The sequence below is a fragment of the Selaginella moellendorffii genome, unplaced genomic scaffold (assembly GCF_000143415.4).
Source record: "Selaginella moellendorffii unplaced genomic scaffold, v1.0 SELMOscaffold_8, whole genome shotgun sequence".
In the NCBI taxonomy this organism is placed as follows: domain Eukaryota; kingdom Viridiplantae; phylum Streptophyta; class Lycopodiopsida; order Selaginellales; family Selaginellaceae; genus Selaginella; species Selaginella moellendorffii.
In genome coordinates, this window is record NW_003314269.1 from 3,409,608 (window position 1) to 3,434,419 (window position 24,812).

General features: G+C 44.7%; 5 protein-coding genes and 1 long non-coding RNA gene across 8 annotated transcripts; 3 read left to right on the forward strand and 3 right to left on the reverse strand.

Annotated features, from left to right (window-relative positions):
• Window positions 1-564: 564 nt before the first annotated feature.
• On the reverse strand, window positions 565-3,042 carry LOC9636088 (coronatine-insensitive protein homolog 1a). Its single transcript, XM_002967470.2, has 3 exons — window positions 2,445-3,042; window positions 1,936-2,392; window positions 565-1,656 (listed from the first exon to the last, which is right to left on the reverse strand). Exons 1-3 carry the CDS (start codon window positions 2,921-2,923, stop codon window positions 886-888), a joined length of 1,707 nt encoding a protein of 568 aa, XP_002967516.1. The 5' UTR covers window positions 2,924-3,042; the 3' UTR covers window positions 565-885.
• A 108-nt stretch (window positions 3,043-3,150) lies between these two features.
• On the forward strand, window positions 3,151-7,209 carry LOC9632592 (ATP-dependent RNA helicase DEAH13). 2 transcript variants are annotated; one of them, XM_024671608.1, is made up of 9 exons: window positions 3,151-3,326; window positions 3,384-3,443; window positions 3,502-3,551; window positions 3,609-3,669; window positions 3,726-4,199; window positions 4,259-4,489; window positions 4,531-4,644; window positions 4,700-5,695; window positions 5,751-7,209. In XM_024671608.1, the coding sequence occupies exons 1-9, from the start codon at window positions 3,219-3,221 to the stop codon at window positions 7,155-7,157; spliced, it is 3,501 nt and encodes a 1,166-aa protein (XP_024527376.1). In that variant the 5' UTR covers window positions 3,151-3,218; the 3' UTR covers window positions 7,158-7,209. The 2 variants fall into 2 exon arrangements, with proteins under 2 accessions (XP_024527376.1, XP_024527377.1); XM_024671609.1 differs by lacking the exons at window positions 3,151-3,326; window positions 3,384-3,443 and having other exon boundaries at window positions 3,504-3,551; window positions 3,609-3,664.
• Window positions 7,210-7,271: 62 nt separating this feature from the next.
• Window positions 7,272-9,920, forward strand: LOC9636089 (cytosolic 5'-nucleotidase 3). 2 transcript variants are annotated; one of them, XM_024671611.1, is made up of 11 exons: window positions 7,272-7,391; window positions 7,550-7,680; window positions 7,747-7,900; window positions 7,952-8,012; window positions 8,083-8,215; window positions 8,270-8,393; window positions 8,441-8,594; window positions 8,645-8,858; window positions 8,915-8,975; window positions 9,045-9,157; window positions 9,268-9,920. In XM_024671611.1, exons 2-10 carry the CDS (start codon window positions 7,580-7,582, stop codon window positions 9,096-9,098), a joined length of 1,056 nt encoding a protein of 351 aa, XP_024527379.1. In that variant the 5' UTR covers window positions 7,272-7,391; window positions 7,550-7,579; the 3' UTR covers window positions 9,099-9,157; window positions 9,268-9,920. The 2 variants fall into 2 exon arrangements, with proteins under 2 accessions (XP_024527379.1, XP_002967154.2); XM_002967108.2 differs by having other exon boundaries at window positions 7,276-7,391; window positions 7,448-7,680.
• A 78-nt stretch (window positions 9,921-9,998) lies between these two features.
• On the forward strand, window positions 9,999-10,385 carry LOC9636090. The gene is made up of 3 exons (XR_002991986.1): window positions 9,999-10,033; window positions 10,081-10,264; window positions 10,350-10,385. It is a non-coding gene; the product is annotated as an uncharacterized LOC9636090 (long non-coding RNA).
• A 682-nt stretch (window positions 10,386-11,067) lies between these two features.
• Window positions 11,068-13,174, reverse strand: LOC9636091 (acid phosphatase 1). The gene is made up of 4 exons (XM_002967471.2): window positions 12,253-13,174; window positions 11,682-12,165; window positions 11,414-11,623; window positions 11,068-11,341 (listed from the first exon to the last, which is right to left on the reverse strand). The coding sequence occupies exons 1-4, from the start codon at window positions 12,560-12,562 to the stop codon at window positions 11,164-11,166; spliced, it is 1,182 nt and encodes a 393-aa protein (XP_002967517.2). The 5' UTR covers window positions 12,563-13,174; the 3' UTR covers window positions 11,068-11,163.
• On the reverse strand, window positions 12,521-14,410 carry LOC9632593 (aspartic proteinase nepenthesin-1). Its single transcript, XM_002967472.2, has one exon. The coding sequence runs from the start codon at window positions 14,330-14,332 to the stop codon at window positions 12,605-12,607; it is 1,728 nt and encodes a 575-aa protein (XP_002967518.2). The 5' UTR covers window positions 14,333-14,410; the 3' UTR covers window positions 12,521-12,604.
• Between the last annotated feature and the right edge of the window lie 10,402 nt (window positions 14,411-24,812).

Consider the following 24,812-nt stretch of genomic DNA (forward strand, 5'->3'; position numbering starts at 1 on the left):
CCTCATACAAGAACTTTCTTTTGACAATGCCTAAAGCAACAATGTATCTTCAAAACTTGTGTTATACACCTTCAAGTCTTTTTTAGTCATGAGATGGAAGAATTTGCTCTCAACTAGAGTCTAGCTAGCTTGCATTTGGTCTTAAAAGCTTTTTATTTCTGTCTTAAAAGCTTTTTTCTTTTTTTTTTTTTGTCTTCAACTGATAACAATGGAGTGATCCATGTCTGCGATGTGCTGTAGGCTCCATTTGGCTTTCTTTTCAGATGACCATTTCGCAGCTTGTGTACATCGAGATCATCATCTATTTGATCAGACATGAGAGTTGATGTTTTTCTAGATAATTGTGCAGGCTAGAGAAGAACTTATGTGGTCTCTAGAGAAAGAGTTTTTGTTACAAGGTAAGCTTTTTTTTACTGTTGACAAAATGCAAGGTTTTCATAAATTAATTTTTTTTTACTTATTTAGTTCATTTTTTCTGGAAATAAAAACTAAACGTCTCTACTTAAATCTCAAATTGAGAACTCAATTTTATTGTTATAAAGCCCTGCATTCTCGAGCTATGGATTAATAAACTTTAGTATGGTCCCATGTTGATATCTATCTGTCTTCCACTTCTGTCTTTATTATTCCCTTGGATTGCAATTATTAAGAAAGGAACTATTTCATAGACTCTTGTCCCAGAAACCCAATCTGTCCTACATATATGACTAGAGGATTCTGACCATCTCTGGAGCTGCTGCAAGATTTCCGCCGCGAGCCGATTTTGGCTGCTGCAAATGCATCGTAGAGAAAAAAACATTACTTTTTGCAACTCGCGCTTCCATGAGGCGTCAGTACCCTCGCAACGCTGGACTTCATCCTACTTTTGTCTTTGTTGAAGTAGTTTCAAATATGAAATCCCCCGCCAAATGCCCAGGCAATCTGGCTGAGAGGGATCACCTCCTCAGGGAAATCGCTGCGGTGCCCCACAGTGGATCGATACGCCACCACCTGTGATGGTGTAGTGTCGCTACTGGGTACGATGTACTCTACCACCCAGTCACCCATCTGGAGGAGATCATAGGGATTGGACTCGCGGTACTTTTGGATCCACAAGAAGCGCAGCGACGCGAGGAGGCGGACGCTGACCGCAATCCCGCCCTCAGTGAAGGGGCAATCGCGGAGCTCCAGCTTCTGCAAGCTCCGGCAGCCGGAAGCGAGATCAATGAGGCCCCGATCGGAGGTCCCCACGCAGCCCAGCAGCAGCCACGTCAAGTGCTCGCCGAGGCTTCCAATTGCGGCCAGGCCAGCGTCGGTGAGGCCGCCATTGCGGAGATAGATGGCGAGGCGGGTGATCTTGCGGCAGCCTTGGAGCAGTGCCCGGACGCCGGAGTCAAGCGGCAGCTCCGTGACGGGCAAGGTGGATTCCAGGAGGACGATTCGGAAGTCGAGCATGTGTGGGCAGTGCGTGCCGAAAGCTCGGAGGGCCGAGTTTGCGATGTCGGAGACGTAAATGGCTACGTGTTGGAGGTTGACGCAGCGCGAGGCGAGGGTAATGAGGCCCTTGTAAGAGCAGAAGCCGTACGCGTCCTCGAGATTCTCAATGCGGATGCGGCGGAGCTTTGGGCAGAGGCTGGCGAGCGTGGCGACGCCGGCATCGCCGATTATGTTCCGGACCTGGTCCACGGTGAACAAACACATCAAGCTCTGAGAAGATTGACTACGAACTTTTGGGAAACAACTTTGAGAAAATAGAGGAGTTCAAGAACTAAGAACACATTCCCGGTAAAGAGAAACTTTTTTACGACAGGGACTGGGGAAAACTTTGGAAAGTTCAAGAACCACGAACACAGGATAAGGAGATAAAAACCAAAGCTCGGGGAGCCCAGTCAAACGTACTTAAAAGAAAAACACAAAAATAAAGTACTTTTTTACGACAAGGAGAGGATTTTCTACCTTCAAGACTTCGAGATTTGGACAGCACTGGATCACTTGCATATGCTCCTCGGCGGTGAGAGTGGTGGACATGAGATCCAGCTCGCGAAAATTTGAGCACACGAGTGGATCCAGCGGGAACAAGAGGTCACCGGCGAAAGAAGTGAGGGTCTTGGGCAAGTTGACACTGATGTTGTTGCGAGCGAAGATCACGGCCAGTTCCTTGAGCGACTTGGCCGCGATGAAGATGTCCGCCGGGAGGTCCACCACGCCCCTACTGATCTCGCCAAGTTTCAGGGATGTCAGCGACTTACAGTTCGCGATAATGTGCGCCAGGTCGGAGAGATTCGAAAGATCCAAGCCAGTGAGGAAGAAGTTGAGGACTTCCAGGGCGCTGTTGCTCACTGCCAGCTCGTGGAGCCACTGGCTTCCATCGTCCTCGATCACGCTCTCTTCCAGATAAAGAACTCGCAGGGATCTAGTGATAAAGGTAAAATAAAGAACACCGACAAGATAAGAGAAGAACTTACTTGCACTCTCGAGCCACGGCTTCCAATCCCGCGGTGGAGAACCCGGAGCACTTGTCCAGCCTGAGAACTTGGAGCGAGGAGCCGAAGCCCCGAGCGAGCAATCTCAAGGCCGTGTCCGAGACTTCCATGCGTCGAAAGTGGAGAGACGTTAGAGAGGCGAATGCTGTAGCGCTGCTGGGATGCCTTTGGCTGACGAGCTCTTGGATCCACGGCTCGCAGTAGGCACCCCAGTCCTTGACAACCATCCCAAACTCGGACACTCGAGGCTTGCCTTTGATTTTGAGAGCCTGGATGTTGCGGAACCTTCGGCTCAAGTTGGATGGCTCGATGGCGTAGGAGAAGCCAACAGTGATGCTCTTGCGAGTCCTGGCGTCTGCAAGGTACCAGCGCTTGCAAACCTCGGAGAGCGCTCGCCGGTCCATGGGGTGATCGATGAACGAGAAGATGGAGTCGAGGAGCTCGTCGGACATCCATTCCATAGGACTCGGATTCGCAGAATGAAATCGCGAGTGAGGGAGCGAGTGATTAATCTAAGAGCGCAGTACCTATCTAGAACTGGAAAGAAGGACAGGCAAGAAAGAGAAACAAAGATGTTCTAGTACCGTAAAGGTAACAGCTTCGAGTTCTTGCGAGATAAAGGCCATTTTCTTTTCTCCTTTTCTGTGGACCATTCGCTTCTTATTAGAGCTTAAACTTGGATCCAGACAACAAAAAGAGGACAAAAATCGAATCTTTTCTCTATGGAGATTAGGGCTTTCGTAGTAGGGCATTTGGATGAAGAAGAAGCGCGGGAGGAGTGGCGATGGCGCTGGGGCCGGCGCCGACAGCAACGCCATCGAAATGCCTGCAAAGCGCAAGAAAAACAAGGAATCTGTGCTGCCGGTATGGGATCTCGATATCGTGGAGCTATCTAATGGTTTTAATGGTGGGATTTCTTAGAGCAAGCCTGACGCGGGGAGGATCAGCAAGAGCATGCAGCGGAAGCTCAAGAAGCTCCAGGTTTGCATGGAAGAAATTCTAGTTTTTGGCATCTCTTCACGAAGTTTGTGCTCCCTAGGAAGAGAAGGAGAAGAGAGAACTGCGAGAACAGGCATTCGAGACGTTGGAGTAAGTTATACCTTTACATTGACAATTTCTCGTAGCTTGATGGCTTTCGTTTTCTAGGAAGTACAAGCTCTCGGATAATGTCCAAGCACTTATGTCCTCGTCGAGTGCGCTAGGCAAGGTTTACCTGTTTTGTTCTTGCTTTTCATTTTTTCTCAGCGCTATGACGTTCAATAGGCGGAGACAATGCGGGAGAAGCTTCGACGGGGAATGCAGCTGAGGGCCGCTGGATTGGACGTTCCTCCCGAGATTCCTCTGTTTCGAGAGAGGATTGTTTCCAAGGACGATTCAGTGGTTGAGCCGGGGCCGTCCGTCACAGCAAAAACGGAGAAAGTCCACAATAAGACCAAAAGAACCGACTTTTGCCAGTCCGTAATCCAGGACGGAGGAAATAGCCAAGCCATCAAGGAAAGTTGTGCCAACGCTGAAGGGACTGATATTTCCTTGTCACTCGCTGCAGTGGCATCAGCAGCTGCGAGCAACACGCGAAAATTTGTTGTCAACGTCTGGAGATCCGAAGAGGTGGACAAGAGTAGACGTGAATTGCCCATTATCATGATGGAGCAAGAGGTTATGGAGGCAGTGCAGGAGAACGACGTTGTGATTATTTGTGGAGAGACTGGGTGCGGTAAAACAACTCAAGTACCTCAGGTATTTCACTATCTCTAGTTTTTTGTGTGAGTGGAGATTAATTGTGTTTCGTGTGTCAGTTTTTGTACGAAGCTGGTTATGGCTCTCCATTGTACAAGGATCGCTGTGGCATCATCGGGATCACACAGCCCAGGCGAATTGCGGTCCTGACAACAGCGAAGCGCGTGGCACACGAGCTCAACCTCCAACTAGGCAAAGAAGTTGGATTTCAAGTTAGGCATGACAGGAAAATTGGAGAGAAAAGCTCTATCAAGTTTATGACGGATGGTATTCTTCTCAGAGAAATCCAGGTAAAGCATGGCTTTTACGAAGCGACTCAAACATCTTTTAGTCAGATTTTTTGTTGACAAAGTACTCCGTGATTGTGCTGGACGAAGCACACGAAAGAAGTGTCAACACCGACATTCTCGTTGGAATGCTATCTAGAGTTCTACCTCTGCGAAATGTAAGTTTCTATATTCCCTAGATGCTGATTCTATTAATCTTCTAAAAATTTCTAGAGGCTGTATTTTCAAAACAAAAGGTCCGAGGCCGTCACCCCTCTGAAACTGATCATAATGAGTGCAACTCTTCGGGTTGAGGACTTCACGGCAAACCAAAAGATGTTTCCTCTTCCACCGCCGGTGATTCACGTAACAGCGAGACAGTTCCCCGTCACGGTTCATTCCAGTAGGAAGACGGAGCTTCAGGATTACGAAAGTGCAGCATATCGGAAAGTCTGTGCCATCCACAGGAAGCTCCCGCCGGGCGGGATATTAGTTTTTGTCACTGGCCGGCGTGAAGTGGAAGCTCTGTGCAAGAGGCTGAGACTGTCGTTTACACCTTCAAGCAAGCTAGAGTCTTCAGATGGGAAGCCAGTTGCTAAACGAGAGGATTCAGCGCTTTTGTCAGGGACTGAATGTGGAGCTTTGGACATGAGATCAGTGGCAGACGCTGTTGATGAAGAGGATGATGATTCTTCGGACTGGGAAGAAGATGTTGACGGATTTACAGGCGAAAATGATAGCAGCAGCAGTGGCGTGTCAGACGTCGAAGACACAGATAAAACGCCAGGTAATGAAACCAGCAACATGGATCACGTCAGAAAACCGGGTCCAGCGCTCGTCCTTCCGCTTTATGCTATGCTTCCAGCTGCGGCACAGCTACGAGTTTTTGCTGCCGTTCCAGAAGGGAAAAGGCTCATTGTTGTCGCCACAAATGTAGCCGAGACATCTATCACCATACCTGGCATACGTTACGTGGTCGACTGTGGTCGTGCAAAAGAGAGGAAGTTCGATGGCTCCAGCGGAGTGTCCAGGTTTGAAGTCGGCTGGATCAGCAAGGCGTCAGCGGACCAACGTGCTGGAAGAGCTGGTCGAACTGGTCCGGGACATTGTTATCAGCTCTATTCTAAGACGCACTACCACCACAACTTTCCGGACTTCGCTCCTCCAGAGATCAGTTTGGTTCCAATCGAGGGGGTAGTACTTGTGTTGAAGTGCATGGGCATCGACAAGGTATCATTTTCTTCATTTTGCTGTTCCTCTCACTGAGGTTCTCGTTGTGTTCCAGGTAATGAACTTTCCTTTCCCCACGCCACCTGAGAAGGAAGCATTGTTAGAGGCAGAAAAATGTCTGACAGCATTATCAGCTCTGGATCGAACGACGGGTTTGCCGACATCAATCGGGAAAGCAATGGCTCTATATCCCATCAATCCTCGGCATGCACGGATGGTGATAGCGGCGCTACAGTCTGCCCGCGTTATGGGTGGCAAGTCCAGAAAGTCGGTGATAGCCGCTTGTGCAGTGGCAATCGCAGCTGCGCTAAGCGTGGAGAATCCGTTTTTCAGTCTCGAAGAGTCATTCAAAGACGAGAAAGATGTTGCTGCTACAACGCCGAGCGGAGAAGCCATGAAAGCAACAAAGAAACCCGAGCGTCACCGATTTAAAAACACCTCGAGCGACGCATTGACGATCATGAACGCGCTCCGGGCCTACGAAGAATCAAGCAACCAGGCCGAGTTTTGCACGGCCAGCCATCTCAATCAGAAGATCATGAAGGAGATGTCCAAGCTGAGGGGCCAGCTTTCGAGACTAGTTCGTCAACAGCTACTCGAGGATCTTTTGATTGGCTCCGGCCTGGAAGAAGGCTGGAAGCAGCTAAGCCGGAAGAAACTCAGCGCCAACGAAGAGAAGGCGCTCATCTGTGCACTCTGCGCGGGGTGGCCGGACAGAGTTGCGAGAAGAGTAACTCGTCGCGACAGGCTCGACACGGCCAAGTCACGCAAGAGAGGAATTCGTTACCAGGCCTCGTCGCTCCACGGACAAGAGGATGGAGGAGACGAAGAGGGAGAGGGACGCAGCATCGTCTACCTCGGCCCGTCCTCCTCAACGTTTAGCTTCGCGTCGGACTTCGTCGTCTACAAGGAGATCGTGGAGACTTCCAGGCCTTACATGGCGTGCGTCTCGTCCATCGACGCACACGCTCTGGTGACCGAGGCAAGCTTCTTCTGCTCCTTCTCCAAGCCGCTCGACGATCCTCCGCCGTGGTATGACCGAGAAGCCGACCAAGTCAAGTGCTGGGTGTCCGTGACTTTCGGCCCCCACAACTGGCAGCTACCATTGCACGCCATGGAACTCCCGGCGGGGAGGAAGACGGTGGCGGTGTTTGCGTCGGCGTTGCTGGAGGGCCGAGTGCTGGCGAGCTTGGCTCCTCTGCGACCATATCTCGCTGCCGATCCGGCGATGCTGCTCAAGCCGGAGGCGATGGCGCACAAGAGGGTGGCGGAGCTGGTTTACAAGCTGGAGGAAGGATGGAAAACGGTGGTGGATAGCAGGAGAAAGCTTGCCGAGGCCTGGGACGATGGGGAGTTTTTGGTGGAAGAGATCGCGGCGTGGATCCAACGCAAGCACCAAGGGCTGCTCAGGACGCTCCGAGAGGCTGTCAAGTCCGAGCTAGATCTTCGAGGGACAGTTTAAGCTTAACTTATAAACAAACTAAAACGTTTAGCATAAAGTTAACATTAAATCATTGGATATGCTGTAAGAGATTCGAGCCCACTGTCCACTTATTTTTAGGGCAATTCTTCCCAAAGTGATGAAACAAAAAATGCAGCCAACCGTGCATTGTGTCCGTTAAGGGTTTTCCCCAGCCCCCGAGTTCTAGGGTTTCTTCGGGCGAGGGCGATCGATCGCGGCCGCGACGCATTCCAGGTTTGATTTGCATTCCTTCTCTGTCGCTGCTGATCCCGAGAGAGCATGGGAATCAGTTGCGCGGCGGCCTGACAAGACGAGCGCCGGCGGCGGCTTGAATGAACCCGGCATGGGTTCAGAACCGCTCGCCTATTTCTCATCATCTCACTCCCTCTCAGCTGTGCGCGAAAAATTCCTGGGCTCCACTCATGACTCACACCCGCGCAGCACTGTGCAAGGCGTTGTCGTCCATGACGATTAGTTCCGGCAAGAGGAGCTTGCAAGAACAAGTTGTAGCTCCTGGATCGAGGTGCGATGATTTCTTTCTGTTATGGGAAGATTAAAGTTTTGTTCTTTTCATCGTTGTTTGGTACAGGTCTACTGCCACTGCCGCTTCTCAAATGGATAGTAGCGAAACAAAGCTGGGAGCTACTGTTGCTTCGCGAGTCCCACAGATTGTCATTGGGAACCCCGAAGAGCTGGAGAGGAAAAAGCGTGCTATTAAAGCTGCTGGATTGTCTTCCTTGCAGGTATGACTTGTAGAACATTATTATTCTATAAATTATTTCCTTGTCTACCAGGTCATTGCAGACTTCGACATGACCTTGACAAAATACATGGTCAATGGTACAAGAGGCCAAAGTAAGTTTTTTTTTTTTCCCCTTACTTTCAACCCCTTTTGCTCAGTTTTTTATTTACAAAATAAAAACAGGTACTCACGCGCTCTTGAACCAAGGAAACGCTGAATATGATTTAAAGCGTCAGCAGCTATTCGATCACTATTATCCTCTCGAGACATGTCCAACAATTCCTGTTGAACAGAAGACCAAACTTATGGAAGAGTGGTAAGTACTTGGGACGCAGTAGTATTGTTTATCTGATAGATATTCCCGTCTCAGGTGGGGAAAGACGCATAACCTTCTTGTAGAAGGCGGTCTTACCTTCAAAGCTATTCAAACCTCGGTGGCTAATGCTGTTATTGGTTTCCGGAGCGGCGTTGTCGAACTTCTTGAGATTTTAGAGGTAAAGTCTTTGTATAGTTTTGCTGCCTCTTACGTTAGATACCTTAGGCCAAGAGCGTCCCCGTTTTGATATTTTCTGCTGGTTTAGCTGATATCATCGAAGAGGTTATGCGCCAAAAGCTTCATCGTTCTTTCAAAAACATCCGTGTCGTATCAAATCGCATGGACTTTGATGGTGATGGCAATCTCCTGGGTTTCAAAGGTAGCGAGCTAGCTATCTACATTCGTACTGAAGTGCTTTGCGATCAACAGGGAAGCTGATACACGTTCTGAACAAGAACGAGCATTCCCTAGAGATGGCTGCTCCACTACATGACGATCATGGCCACGAAGTCGTCAACAATGCCAAGAACGGGTACTCTCTTGTGCGAGACCGCAGGAACGTGATACTTCTGGGCGATCACATTGGAGACCTCGGAATGTCGGATGGAGTTGACTATGACAACCGTATTACCATAGGATTCCTGTAAGTATTTCATCTATCTCACGGTGAAGGACGAAAACGTTTTCGTTCTTTTGCAGCAACGAGAACATAAACAGTTGGCTAAGCACCTACACAACCGCGTTTGATATCGTTGTTCTGGTAAGAACACTCTCTCTAAGTCTACGCAAAACTTCGTGTTCTTCTGCTAACTCTTTTGGCGCCCCGCAGAACGACGGAGCGATGACGAGCGTCCTAGATCTCATTCAAGAACTGTCCCGGTAGCCGACGTTACAGCGTCACAACCGGTTGAAGCATCCGTCGTAAAACTTCCCAGAATCCAGGTAGCTAAGCAAACCCTGAATAAATCTTTCTCTCTCCCTCTTAGATTGCAACTTTAGCACGCTTGGTTCTCGTTCGTGGCGGCTTACCGAGCGTCCACTTCTTGTTGCAGGGCACGCACTTATACCTTATCTGGTCCTTGCGATAGTTATTGAAGTCGTAGAACCTCGTGCGCCAAAACTCGTCACACCTCGGGCACAAAGCGTGATCCGGCAGAGTCTCTCGGATTCTCCTGAGCTCCTCCCGTTCCTCGGGAGTGATCTTGGAGGTGGCGTTCTTCCTCGCCTCGGCTTTGGGCTCGTCAACTCTTTTGGAGGCGGGCCTGGAAATCCTCTTGGGCTTCTCGGCTTTGGTCTTCCTCGGCGCGGCAACACTTTTGGAGGTGGGCCTGGATTTTCTCTTGGGCTTGGGCTTCGTGGGCTTTTCTTCCTCTTCGTCGTCCTGTCCCAGATCCATACAGGCGAATCTAAGAGGCCGCCTGGTAGCTCTCTTGGAGATTACTGGCTTGGGCTCCTCGAGCGCCTGGGGATCCCAGGGAGGGCAGCTCAAACCCGCCCATGGATCACCATCATCGACATGCAGCCTAGTAAACTTGCCTTGATCTTCGTTGAGATCGTCCAGCGCGAGATCATTCATCCCGAGATCATCCACCATGAAATCGCAAGAGAACACATCCAAACTCATGACGAGCAACCCCAACAGTATATTCTCTTTGAGGGTGGCGTAGGGTTAAAGAAACACTTAAACCTCGTACTTCGAATATTCTAAGAGTCTAATTAGGGAAAACAAAACAAATATCTTATAGACGTTATTTTAGGGTTCTTGGCCATGGCGAGAGGCTACCTGGTCGTGTACAATGTAGCGCAGGCGGGAGGCTGGTGAGCACAGCGCTGTGTTTTCCTTGCTAAATTTCATGGGATTCTAGGGCTTTGCTACTCGCGCGGCTGCTCTTGGCGCCAGGAGAGGTGAAAACGGGAGAAATTCGCCTCGCATGTAAAACTTTCTGTCGAAATTTCGGCTCTCGATTCCATTTCTCAATCCCTACGTTTCTGGCTGTGAAGATTACCTCCAGTTCTTTGCGCTGTTAGAAGTGATACATTCTTTGCTCGGTGAGAAATTTGTTTCTTCCCCGTTAAATACTCGAAAATCTTCTTCTAACTTTTACAGGCCTTGTTCGGAGTGGACCTCTCACAGCGTTGCTGCAATGGGGTGGGAGATTTCACGTCATCGCTGCAGTCGTGGCTCCAATCGAAGAAGTACATGAATTCTGTTTGATCGTAGAGAAACGAACGCTTTAATCTCTTTCCTTTCGTGTCAGATCCAAAACAGCCCCTGCCTCGTCACATTGCTTGGAGCTTGGTCGCTTTCGGAGGTTCGCACTTTCTCTCTTCACTGGTCCTCCAAAAGTCTCTTTCAGGTGATACGATATCCACAATACGTGGCTAGCATTCTTGGAACGTGTCCACCATGGCTAACTTGGACGAGGCAAGAAAAGCTTCACTCTAACTGGCGAAACTCTGTAGAAACTTTTTTTCTTACAGATATTCTGGTTTCATTGTGCTCTATCCAATTGGGTTCTTCTCTGAAAGTAAGTTCGGAAACCAGCCTATCCCACTTTTTTGTTTGTTTTATTCTTGATTTTGTTTGCAGTGCATTTGATGTATTCTGCCTTGCCCTTCATCCGCAAGGAAAAGATGTACTCAAGTTTCTTCAGATGGGCTCCATTCGGCTATCACGGCTTTATAAAGGCAAGAGCCAGCAATTCCAGTTTTCAGTTATTTTATCTTTGTTTCTTTGTGTTCTTCGCTTTTATCACAGGCTTTGCTAGTCATATATCCCGGCTTTGCGTTGTTCCTCTACGCACACATGCTTTCACAGCGACGGGCAAAGCTACGACTTACACCAGAAAAAAAAAGGTAGAAAAAACTAAAACTTTTTTCAATACTGACCAATTGTTTCACAGAGAATAGCGATTTTTTACAGAGCCAATCCAATCGATCCAGCGGCTTTAAAAAATGTAATACATGGGATTCGGCAGCTTGAAGGTTCTGTTTCCAGCGGCGGGACCAATCAAGTCGCTCCACTGGTCGCCAATACTGGCACGTATACGGTATCCCTTTCTCTCGAGTTGCATCCTTCTACTCGACTTATAATTTACTGCTGTGGTTCCAACTTCGTTCTGGAATCTAGACGTAAAGAGAAGCAAACCAAAATACCAAACAGATCGTGAGAGCCAAGCGCGAAACGAGAAAGCTTACCTTAGATTCAAAGACATCCAGTCGGAGAAGCCGGCTTTGAAGAGATTCTCCGCGGTCTTGTTTCGTTGCTGCTCGGGCCTCCCGGTAATGAAGATCATGGACCAGTTCGCGTCCACCATCTGGCGATACAGAGAAAGCATCGATCTCAGAGGCGGGGCTCTGGCCTGGTCCACCCATTCGTTCCACGCGGTCACGTTATATTGCTCTACACTGCCATGAAGAAGCTTTGGATCAAGAGAAAGGATCGAACGAAGAATGGTTTTTTTACCCGAATTGATGCTCGGTGTAGTATGGAACGTTGGAGAGCACAGTGTCATCGATGTCCAGGACAATGGCGTCCAACCCATCGCCACCAGGAGCGATGGTCTCCAAGTAGCTCCTGGCAGCGCCCACGGCCGCTTCGACATCCAAGAGGTACTGCCCATTGATCATGTAATTCCCGACGTAGCTGGAGCACTCCCTGGGGAGGAGCCAGCCCTGGAGGTTATTCATCTCCGCGTTGAGCCGGAAGCTCTCGCAGGGATTCCCACGGGCTTCTTCCTGACGAGGAGGAGGAGCCCGGATCATCTCGCCCCATGATCCGTGAAGTAGCATCGGCTGGCTCTGGCACGACCCCAGCATCACCGAGAGCGTGACAACGAGCGTGAAGAGGAGGATGCCGATGGTGGCCACCGAGGAGAGGAGGATTGTGACGGCGAGCGAGGAGAGATAGATGCCCGCGTCGTCGATCTGGACGTATCTGTTGCCAAATTCTGGAAAAAAAAAACAAAAAAAGAGGTGAGATTACAGCGCTCCCGGAGCTCCTGGATGGGATCTTTACTGGGATTTGGGCCAAATACCTGATCCTCGCCGGCTGAGCAGCGATTGCGTCGACTCGGATGCTTCCAATCGCTGGCCGTATGACGACATTAGAGGGCCAGAATCAGCGTCATTCATAAATCCAGAGATGAAATTGCTTGTGGGAGAGAATGCGGCTCGACAGAGATCGATCGAGCGCGCCGAGAATTCTCTTCCTCCACGCTTGCCTAGAACCCTAGCTCCTTTGAGTTGATGGCTTATCTTTTCACGAAAATCGCCCGTGGAGTGATCGCAACCGTTGAATTCTAAGACTTTTAACGGGTATCCAACGCTTAATTTTAAAAAATCCATTCACAAGAGAGGAATTTAGGGTTCTTGGGCAGGAAGAATTAATCACTGCGAGGAATCGCATTGCGATGGCGCCCATCCAATCTTGCTGCTCCCGATGTCGTACATCACGCGGAAGTTCTGCTGCATCATATTTCCATAGATCCCGATGTCCATGTTGGAGCTCACCATCGCCAGGCACACGATCGTCCCGGCATCGTTGGCGGCGATGAAGTAGTTCTCCACCGGCAGCTGGTAATCCGCGCCCTCGAAGTGGAACACCATCGCCGGGATCTTCATCTTGTAGCTCGCCTTGGATCCCGAGACATCGTAGCACAGGTCAAGCCCCGCGGAGGATCCATCGATCTTAGGGAAGGAAATCTTGGATCGCAGCGCCCGGAGCACGATCTGGTAAGGCGCATCTGGCAGGAGCGTCAGGGTCGTCCCGGAATCGAAGATCATCCCGCCGCTTCCATCGGGTTTGATGTCGAAGGATCCCGCTGGGATTCGCAGCGCCCGCCCAGCGATGCTGATGTCCTTGAGCTTGACGTAGTAGAAGCTCTCCATGGCCGGGTTGTGGATCATAGGGGTGAAAGCGTAGTGGAGTTTCTTCCCGGAGGAGTGGGAGGAGCTTTCATCGCCGAAGAACATTGGGCTGGTTTTGCTGGGGGCGTCTCGCCATGGAACCAAGCAGTAGGAGAATTTGTGGCCGAAGAGATCGCCCAGCTGGGAGACGAACGAGAGATTGCCCCGGCCGAGACCCACGAGGCCAGAGGCGTCATTGAAGCTCCCGCGATTGAGATGGCCGCAGCCGAAGGCGATGTTCTTGGCAGCCAGCTTCTCTCCCTGGGTGCTCGTCAAGGTGACGGTCTCGGACGACAGCGTTCCTCGGGTTCCAGAGCCATCGCCATAGCCGTAGGAGTAGTCGCAGTCCGGGGAGCACGACTTCCTCGGCAAGGAATCGCAGAGGGTGTCGCCGCAGGACATGGTGGTGTAGGATGACGAGCCTTCCGGATCGAAGATTGGATCCTTCTGGTTGAAGCACGCCTGGCACGGCTTGCACTGGATCCATATCAGATCGCTGCCGGTGTCCGCGATCACGGAGAACACCTTGGCTGGAGTTCCCAGGGAGATCGTCGTGACGTAGTCACCACCGCCGGAGGCGACGGGGCTCTCGTAGTCGGTGCTCACGGACGGCGGGTATGGAACCTCGCTGGTGATGAGAGACGAGGCGGCGAGCTTGCTCCTCAGCGCCTGGACCATCCGGTTTGCCCGAAAGGTGGTCTTCTTCGCCATGCACGACAGCTTGTGGAGAAGCGGATCCCCCAAACCTGAGCTCGCGAGATCGTTGCACGAGACGTTGCGCATTGTGAGGTCCATTCTCAAGACCGGGGAGGGCGAGACGAAGCTGGACAGGAGGCTGACTAGGAGAAATGCTAGACGAAAGAACGCTGGAGCCATGGAGGATGATTGATCTATAGAGACAGTGGTCAGAGGATCGATTACTTGTTCTTGGCAAGGACGAGGACGAAGTGGAGCGAGTGAAAGAGGAAGCAGGCGAGCATCAAAGGGACCATCTTTTGGTAAGAACTTGATGCTCAGTTTTATTTTATAGCAGCGGAGGAGGATTGCTTGGCTTGTGGATAAGAGTTGCGTGGAAGGAATGCTCCTCAGGAAGGGGTGTTGTTGGAAGAATAGGTCGCAAAATATATGAGAAGCAAAGGACGTAAGGCAACTGAAAATCCCGGGAAGCAAGCAATCTATTAGGTGAGGACCGTGGTTATAAGAAATCATGATTACAATGTTTCAATTTTAACTTTTAAGAATAGTATCAAACATGAATTATAATGAATAATAAGCACATGATGAATTGCAAAATACAAAAACTGCCTTGAAAAAAAAGATCCAGAAATTTTATTTTCTAACAAAACATTTTTGAATCTTATATAGATTTAGTTAACGATTTAGTGTTTAATGTTGTTTGATATATAAAATACAAAACTAAGTTACAATTATTTTCCTTTACTAAATTTGCATTTTCATGATAATTTTAATATTTACAATATGTATTTGAATGCTAAATAACAATTTATCATAAAAATATAAAACTAAATTTCCATCTTCTTGTAGTCTTAAACTGCATTTGAAGCATTTATTTGATGATTTTGTTGACCATAAAATTTTATTTAGTGAATAAATTATTAAATTAAAATAAATATCAATGTGCCTTTTTATTTAAGGAGATTAAAAATTGTGATTGTAATAAATATTGATGGGGCATATTAGTGTAACCACTTATTAAGGTATATGTAAAAATGTCACATTTAATATTTATATTATATATGTGTTTATATCTATATTTTAATTAACATTTTGAAAATTATAGTTTCTAAAAAATAGTAAATAATAAAATGAATTTTTTTAATAATAATATATGAAGCAGTTGAAATTAATATTTGACAAGTAAAATTTCTTAAAATTTCATATAATGAACTTCTCATAATAGATCCTCCATTTGAATTACCATCATTATCGACATAACAAATTTGAAAAACTGTATCTAAAGCATAAATACCAAATTATATAATATCAGAAATATCTCCATAGAAACTTTGACCTAAAGGAATTATATTGTCTAGTATTCTACTAATTTATTTTGAAATAGTAAATATGTTTTGCTACTTCTCTAGTTATAGCATTAAGTTTGCCTGTTTCATATTCAATATCTTCAGAAAAAGTGCATGCAAATGTTAAAAATATCAAAGTAGGTAATACAAACCATGCAATCATTATGTTTTATCACTTTTAGCCCCTACAATATGAAAAATATAAAGGAATTCACCTAATCTCTTTCTCTCTCTATTATATATTATATGTATATTTAACATATTATATTTAAATAAAGACTTAAAATAATTATTTAATTCTGAGTTTTAAGAATAGTAAAGCTTCTTCCTATAGATAATAATAATATGTATATATGTGAGGACAAGTGTAAGATGGCAATGCTACTGCAAATATAACTTCCATTTGTACGCTTTCTAAAATACATCCTATGCTCTTTTTTATTCAGAAAGTCACTATGAGGTGTTGCACATTAACTGGAGCAAGGTAGACAGAATCATGTAAAGTAAAGTAAAGTTTAATGATCAAAGCTTTCAAGATTTGTCTTTAATGAAGACTTATTAGAGTATAGAAAGCTAAATAATAAACTATTTCATGCATTAAAATTATATTGTAAAAACATAACTTGTACAAGTCTTTGGTATAATTACATCATAATCCTATATTTTATACCAGTGTTCTTCATCACATTTTTATCCTTCTTGTATATCTTACTCTAATGTCAATCTCCTAATATATTGTTATCTAGCTTTTGTGGGAGGGAGGTGATTATAACATTATTCTTATCTACTATAATTATAACATCAATTAGAGTAACATTAAAATCCCTACTAAATCCTTCTTCAATCACGATAGTGATCACTAACATTGCTATTGGGTTAAAATCTAAAAGTCTATCCACTAAATCCCACTAACTTTTAAGACTTCTTCATTATGCAGCCACATCCTTGATTACTAATCAAAAGAACCACTTTTCTTTTTGTCCATAATCAAGGATTTTCGAATAAGATTTTGAATATTGCAACTTAGTATAAGCTTTAAAGGTATTCTCCCCACCTTCAACCACCAAAATGCCCTAGTTATTTGGCTAGAACAAAGTTTCAATAAGCCATATTAGATATTCAAATAAGTAATGCCACCCATACTTGGATTGGGAGTATTAACAATTTAATTTCCCAAAGGAGTTAGAATTATCTTTTGAACACTTTATCAAGTCACTTCATTTGTCTATTCATATTCATGTTAGCCTTGAACTCCTTAATATTCATATTATTACCCACCACATAAGTATGCCTTATTTGCATTGGTTTCCTTGAAATCCCTCCTTTCACTATTCCACATAGACTTACTAAATCCCTCAAGGTTTGTCCCTCATATTTGATAATACTTGCCACATGTTAGTCATTCATTTTATCATTTTCTAAAAACCACTTATCAACTACTTTATGCTGATTTCAATTGCTTCATACTTATTCCTCAAGTGCTTTTTAAAGTTATTCTCAACTTTTTGACTTAGAGTTTTTAGTTCAAATGTGTTATGCTTGTTAAACTTTCACTTTTGACAGACACAACTTTAACTCTGTTTTGGGATTTAAGGATTTGTGTCTTTAAACATAGTTGTTGTAAGATAACTGTATTACAATTGATTGTAAGTGACTAAAGTGAATAATTTGAAAAACAATTAATTAAGGTTCAAATATAGACCCATAATAAAAGTATAGTCTATTTGACAATCGGTTAAATATTTTAAAAAAATATGGAGTTAAGTATTCTTGAGTCTTGATAGTATTGGGATGAATGACCTTCCAAAAAATTTGAATTTAGAAGTTTACACATAATAGTAAAGAGGTTTTACTTCTAACTCTATTAAAGTCCAAATTCAATAGCTTACATTTGTAATAAAAAAATTTTAGGTCTAACTTTATTAAAGTACAAATTCATGAGCTTATGTTTGGCATTAAAATAGTCTTAAATTCGACTTTGTTGAAGTCCAAATTTAAAAGTTTATATTTAGTATTAGAGAGGTCTTAACTCCAAACTCTGTTGCTAAGGGTATCAAAAAGATTTCAAGTTTAACTTTATTAAAGTTTAAATTTAAGAGCATATTTGGTATTAAAGAGGTTTCAAGTTTGACTCTATTGATTAGATAAAAGAATCACACCAAATGTTAATATTGATATTTAAGGATTTGGTTTGTTCTCATTGGGCTAAACAAGGGATACATTTTAGCTTCAGTTTATGAAGGTATGAATTTTAGAGAATTGTAAGCAATTAAATAGTATGACTTAAAAGATAATTCATTAGGTCAAATATAAAGAGAAAATGTTTATAAATAAAATTACACCTCCTTTTTCAATCAATTAAAAGTTTTTAAATATGTGTAGCTAAGTATCTTTGAGTAAAGGTTTGAGTAATATTAGGATGGGTGACTTCCCAAGAAGTTTTAATTTAAAATTTTATATAATGATTTATAAAATTTAATGAATATAATGCTGTGAGGGCCAAGTGTACGGTTACGATGCCGTATACTAATATTAGCGTAGTGGATTTTGGTAGCCGTCGGATTGGTTTCAATCCGGACCACTCGCTCCTATATATAAACTAGGGTTTTTGGGCTAATTGATATACACATTTCTGTATTCCCTTTTCATATTCCATGCACTCACATTGGTGGAGGTGAGGGGCACCTTTGATTGTCCCTGGGGAGTGCTTGGATTTGGGATTTCGGTCTAGATCTAGCTTTTGCATCGTCTAGATCTAGCTTTTTCCATTTCCTTTCTTTTGTTCTTTCCTTTCAGGATTTTGGTTTCGATCTAGCTTTTTGCATTGTCTAGATCTACCATTTCTTTCCAGCTTTTTTGTCATTTCTCTTCTTTTGCTCTTTCTTTTTCGTTCATCTTCATGGCCGATCCGCAATCTCCTCCTTTGACTCTAGAGCAGCAGTTGGTTCAATTGCTTGATGCTATGCGCTTGCAATTGAACAACCAAACTCAGTTGATGGCGGCGTTCACGGCACGTGGTACAACTCCTCCTACTCTTGGTGCCAATCCTCGAGTTCGGTCGGAGTTCTTTCGCGGGAATTCTGGGGATGATGTGTACCATTGGTTCGATCACTTTACAATGATTGCCACATATCATTCTTGGGATGATGCTCGACGGTTGCGTGAGTTTCCCACGTGTCTCCAAGGGACGGCATTGCAGTGGTACAATGGTTTGAGCGCAGTTACTCGTGGGGATTGGAGTGTTCTCCCGGACGTCTTCAAACGCGCCTTCGGACATGCCGATGATTGTGATGATGCTTTCCAACAATTGCATCGTCTTCGCCAAGGGCCATCGGAGTCGGTGATGCAATTTGGCGTTCGTTTCCGAAGTCTTTTGCTTCGTGCGGAGCCAAATATGTCGGAGCAGATCAAGCTAGGAATGTTGTGGCCAGCACTTCGTCAAGATCTTGTCGGACTTGTGCATGCACTTGCTCCTGCCACCCTTGACGATGCTCTTTGCTTGGCACAACGTTATGAGACGTCGCCTCTTCCACTTCTCGCTGCACATCCTTCCGCTCCACTTCCTATGGGTGATGGTCCTGTTCCAATGGAGGTTGATGTTGCTGCTGCTCGAGTCCAAGGACAAGCGCGAGGACGTGGTCGTGGCCGTGATGTTCGCTGCTGGGCGTGTGATGAAGTTGGTCATACTTATCGGCATTGCCGTCGTTTTCCGGATTGGCGACCTCCATTTCCTGGGTGGAGACCTTGGCGTCAGCAACGTCCCCTAGGTGTTGCTGCAGTGGAAGGTCTGGACATCGAGATGCATCAGGGAAACGAGGAGTCGCGTGAGTAACGGAGGGACCTTGCGCGAATAAATCAGTGACCCCTCCATCTTTCTTTCGGGAGTATCATCAAGGGGTTCACTCGGCACCAGTTCATCCAGTGTTTACTTTCCAAGCTCGTTTTTATAACAAGAAGTCTCCTATTATTCTCTCCGTGTTGGTTGATACAGGTTCGAGTTTATCTTCTATTGCTCGACCTGTTGCCACACGTTGTCGTCTACACTTGCGTCGTGCGGCAGAACCAGTTTTCATTCTTTATGGCAACGGCCGTACACATGCATGTGCACGGGATGAGGTGGACCTGGTTGTGCGTGTGGGCGATCTCGAGCTTGAGTTGCAGTCGTTGTGGGTGGTGCCGAGTCAAGCTTTTGACCTCATTCTTAGTATGGATTGGTTGCAGCGCAATCATGCCAAGTGTGACTTTGAGGCTTCTTCCCCTTGTCTCATACTTCTTTATGTTTCATCTATTCCTCTCACTTCCATACTTCTTCGTCCTTCTACTTTTACCTCTGCTTCCATTACTTTTGTTTCCCCACTCTTTCCTTCTGTGTTTCCATCTTGTTCTGCTTTTCCCTTTTCCGATCTCTCCGACGATCTTTGTGTTGCGGCAGTTGACCGGCTCATGAAAGAGTATTCTGATCTCTTTGAATTTGACCTATCGTCTGGGGCCAAGATTGCCACACGTCATCCAATTCCCACCGGGGATGCTCGTCCAATCAAGGTTCCTGTTCGTCGTCGGTCACCTAAGGAGGTCAAAATTTTACGAGCAAACGTCAAGGAAATGCTGGAAAAGGGTGTTATTCGGAAGTCGCGGAGTCCTTGGGCATGTGAACCTCATCTTGTGACGAAGCCTGATGGGAGTATTTGTTTCTGCATTGACTATCATCCGTTAAACGAAGTAACGATCCTAGATGTGTATCCTCTTCCTCACACTGCTGATCTCTTGGATCGTCTGGGGCGAAGTCGTTGGTTCACCAAGCTAGATCTTGCTTCTGGGTATTGGCAAGTACCAATGGCCGAAGAAGATATTCCTAAGACTGCTTTTCGTACACCATTTGGTTTGTACGAGTTCTTGGTGATGCCGTTTGGTTTGAACAATGCTCCAGCAACTTTCCAGCGGATGATGGACGAGGTTCTTTGCAATATGCCGGAGGTGACTGCTGACTTCATTGATGATGTCTTGATCCACTTGGAGGGGACGTGGGAGGAGCACGTTCGTGATGTTTGTAAAGTGTTGGATCGGCTACGTGATGTTGGTTTAAAGCTGAAGCGGTCGAAGTGCGTGTTTGGGTCCAAGGACACAACTTATCTTGGGTACCGTATTTCTCGTGAGGGTTTGCAAGTTGATCCTGACAAACTTGTGGCTGTTCTAAAATTCCCTACTCCGAAGTGTGTGAATGATGTGCAACACTTTTTGGGTAAGGTGCAGTATCTTGGTCGTTTTGTGGATCATCTTTCCGATCGCACTACACCATTGCGAGCGTTGCTGAAGTCATCAACATCATCTTTCATCTGGTCTCTGGATTGTGAGCGGGCGTTCGTGGATCTCAAAGAGCTATTGACAACTCCTCCGGTTTTGGCATATCCTAACTACACTCGACCTTTTATTTTGCGCGTGGATGCTTCTGACATTGGTCTTGGAGGTGTGTTGATGCAAGAGAGCTCGAGTGTGCTTGGTCAGCGCCATCCCATTGCATACATAAGCCGTACATTACAACCAGCGGAGATGAACTACTCCACGACGGAGAAGGAGTGTTTAGCAGCAGTCTGGGGTTTCGAGAAACTTCATGCATATCTACATGGTTCTTGAACGTTACTTGAAGGTGACCATGCTGCTATTACTTCATTATTGAAGCGGAAGAACCTGGTTGGTCGTACGGCTCGATGGGCTTTGAAGCTTCAGATATATGATTTTGATGTTGTTCATCACCCAGGGAGTTCTATGGCTGATGCTGATGCCCTTTCTCGAGCTCCTCTTCCTTCTTCACTCACTTCTCATCATTCTGACGAACCTGTTGTTCCAGCATCTGTGGATTTTCTAGATGAGGATTCTGTGCCGTCGGCGGTTGCTGTCCTTGACGTTCAGTGTCCACAGGGTGCAGAGCAAGATCTGCCTTCTCTTGAGGAGGTTCGCGAGGCTCAGAAGATTGAGCCGTGGATTCGAAGGCTTCGAGATGGGTTTGAGAATCCTACATCACTTGCTGATGACTTGCCTTTCCGGCATTTACATTCTCAATATCGCCTTGAAGATGGCCTTCTTTATTTTGTGGGGACGGTTCCTGATGATCATTTACGATTGGTGGTACCTTTGGTGTTTATTCCGCGGTTTCTCCATGCCTACCATGATTCTCCTGTTCTAGGTGGGCATATGGGACACCGTCGTGTCACCGAGAAGCTGCGCAGGTCTTTCTATTGGCCGGAGATGCGACGTGATATTATCCGGTATGTGCGTAGCTGCGTTTGGTGCCAAGCTTGTAATACTCCCCCTTGTGCTGCGGAAGGACGGTTGGAGTCAATTGCAGTTTCCCGTCCGTTTGAGTTGGTGGCGTTTGATCTTATCGAACCTTTTCCACGATCGACTGCTGGCAATGAGTATGTTATTATTGCTTCTGACTACTTGACTCGTTGGGTGGAAGTTGGTGCTCTTGCTAGTGCCTCTGCAACTGCTATTGGATACTTCCTCCTCAATCGAGTGGTGTTCCAGCATTCTTGTCCAGAGCGGATTCTTTCGGATAATGGTCCTGCATGTATGGCTGAGGTATTTCATGTTTTGACATCTCGGTTGGGGATACGCCACACTTTTACGAGTGCTTATCATCCACAATCAGACGGTCTGGTGGAACGGCTCGTTCGGACATTCAAAGGGATGATTTCGAAGTATGTGAACTTTCAGCATTCGGATTGGGATGGTTATTTGCCGTCTCTTCAGTATGCCTATGTCACAGGGGGGTAGAGTTCTGTTGGTGCTTCACCATATAAACTTCTATATGGTCATGATCCAATATTACCAACAGAGTTGGGTTTACCTTCGCGATTGCCACAAGCTCCTGATGCTAGGTCATGGGATCAGTATTTGACAAGCATTCTTCCACTTGTCCGAGCAGAGTCTGCCGAACACTTAGGCCGCGTACAAGTGGGACAACAACGGCACTACAACTCCCATCATCGTCCACCTGCGGAGTACAAAGTGGATGATTTGGTGTTAGTCCATTTTCCCCATCTTACGGTATGTGGTTTATCTAAGGGGCTCCTTGCGCAGTGGAAAGGACCGTATCAGGTGTTGCGGCAAGTTGGACCGCAAGTTTATGAGGTTCGGCATGACGTTCAGCAGGCTGATCCTCCGGAGATTGTGCATGTGCAGCGGTTAAAACGCTTCATACAAAGGGATCAGGAGCAATTAATACCGTCTACAGATCCGCCGATGCCTCCTCCTAACGTTCCTCCAGATCCCGGCCCATCTACAAGAGAACCCTGACGGCCTTCCATTATTCCGAGAGGAGGGGATGATGTGAGGGCCAAGTGTACGGTTACGATGCCGTATACTAATATTAGCGTAGTGGATTTTGGTAGCCGTCGGATTGGTTTCAATCCAGACCACTCGCTCCTGTATATAAGCTAGGGTTTTTGGGCTAATTGATATGCACATTTCTGTATTCCCTTTCCATATTCCATGCACTCACAATGCTTTAAATTCAAAAAGAACACTTTATAATTAAACTTAATATTTTTCTCAAGAGTTCTTAAAACAAAAATTACAAATACTTAGTTGAAAGACAATATGCTCAAAGGCATTGCATTTGAAAGAAAAAGTTAAATAGGTTAGCATTAAGTAACAATATTCTTATCATGGGTTTAGAGTTCTTAGTTTTGGAGTTGTAAACAAGGTGGATTCAAATGCTAAACTTTGAATCCATCTCTACAAAGTTTAGTATTTGATTCCACCTTCTTGTTTACAATCTATAACTTAGTAAATAAATCCATCACTATAAAATCTATAACTTAGATTTTATAACACTATTAATATAAAATACAAGGAAAGAAGGCAAACTTCATAGAAAATCAATTCCATATTATTGTTTATATATTTTTATATGAAACTACATCATAAATAAGAGAAGTCTAACTCTAATAAATAGCATTAATATAGTAAAAAACATTTAGTGGATGTTTGTTTTTCAGACACTGAATTTAATATTAATACAATACTTTAAATTAAGTGTAAATTAGGAGCTATTTTAAGTACGTTATTATCTGATAAACTAGTGTAGAATAGGAAACCACCAAGATGATAATCAATAATTATTGCTGCTAAGAATTTGAGACTGTTATTTTACTTGAATATAAGTTTGTTATATTAATTTGTTAAATCCTTCTAAAGTAGAAGATAAATATTGGTTAATAAAAATATTGCTACTAAAAATATTTATTTAATTACTAAACTTTTAACAAGAATATTGTTTCATGCCTAAACTTGAGAGTAAGGGAGCCATTGTTGTTGATTGGAATAATTTTGGAGCATTTTGTTTTCTTTTAGTTTCTTTGCTCATTCTCTCCTTTTTGAAGAAAGCTTAAGGTTTTAACTGTTTGGTGGCCTTATTGTTTGATGTGGTTGTTCTTTCTATGACTCTCAATCCTTTTTGTATATTAACTCCTTAGTAACCTGTTTTTTTATAAAAGTGTTTTGAGTGGCTTCATTTTTCTTCATCTTATTCCTAAGCACTACAGGTTATTTCAACAAAATATTTTTCATGTTTGTATTTTCCTAGAGCTTGACTTTCACTATTCATCCTCTCATTTATTTCACTGTCTTATCTCTCTTTTCTATAAACATTTCCTTCACCTTATGTTTAATTTGTCCCAAGAGTTTTTCCCTTTCAGTTTTTCCTCTAATTCCTATTCTTTTTTCATTCCATTTAGTTTCTCTTCCTAATAGCCAAACTACTTGTCCACCTCTAGTTGCCTATTTCAACAGCCATGATTCTAGATTTTTTATTTTAGAATCTAAGTCTAGACCTTAAGTCTAGGTAGTCACTTATGATTTTGAAAATCTATTAAGATAGCTTCACATTAAAAGGAATAGAATTTTATTTAGAATAAAATGTATTTTTTTTCCACCTTATACTACACTATCTCTTTTTTTCATATTACTATTATTACTATTATTGTATACGTCCAATCGGCAAGAGGGCTATGTCTCTCTACACATTCATTTGATTCGTCTATGATTGGTCTCTTAAGTTTCCTTATGTATTTTCTATGGCATATCTAGTGCTAGTCATTTTTGTTTGAGTTTCCAAGTGTATAATAAAAGCTTGGAAGGAGATAATACATTTCATCCTCTCCAAGAGCCACTAACATTACAAATGTAAGAATCAGCTTGACATAAGATCAACCGTGTAAACACATAAAGAATAAATAAATTGCTACGCGTTGCATGTAGCAACGCTTGGTTTGCTTAATGGTAGTTTTATTATTACTTATTAATCTAATTGATCAAATAAAGTTTATAATCATAAGCATGTTAGTGATTTATAAACACAAGATTAATCTTATTGCATATCAACCATTAGATAATAGAATAAAAAAGAATATACTAGAAAGGGTTTAGGAAAGCTTATAAATTATAAACATGTTTATAAATTATAAATACCAGATTAATCTAAATGAATACCAACCGTTAGATGGTAGAATATCCCAGAATATCCAAGCATATTCTAGGTATATTTACTACCATCCCAGTCCCCCTATAGGTTTGCTTAAGCAAACCAAAAATCAAAATAGATTATACCGCATTTTGAGGCTAATGTGGCGCGCAGGGTTTATGTT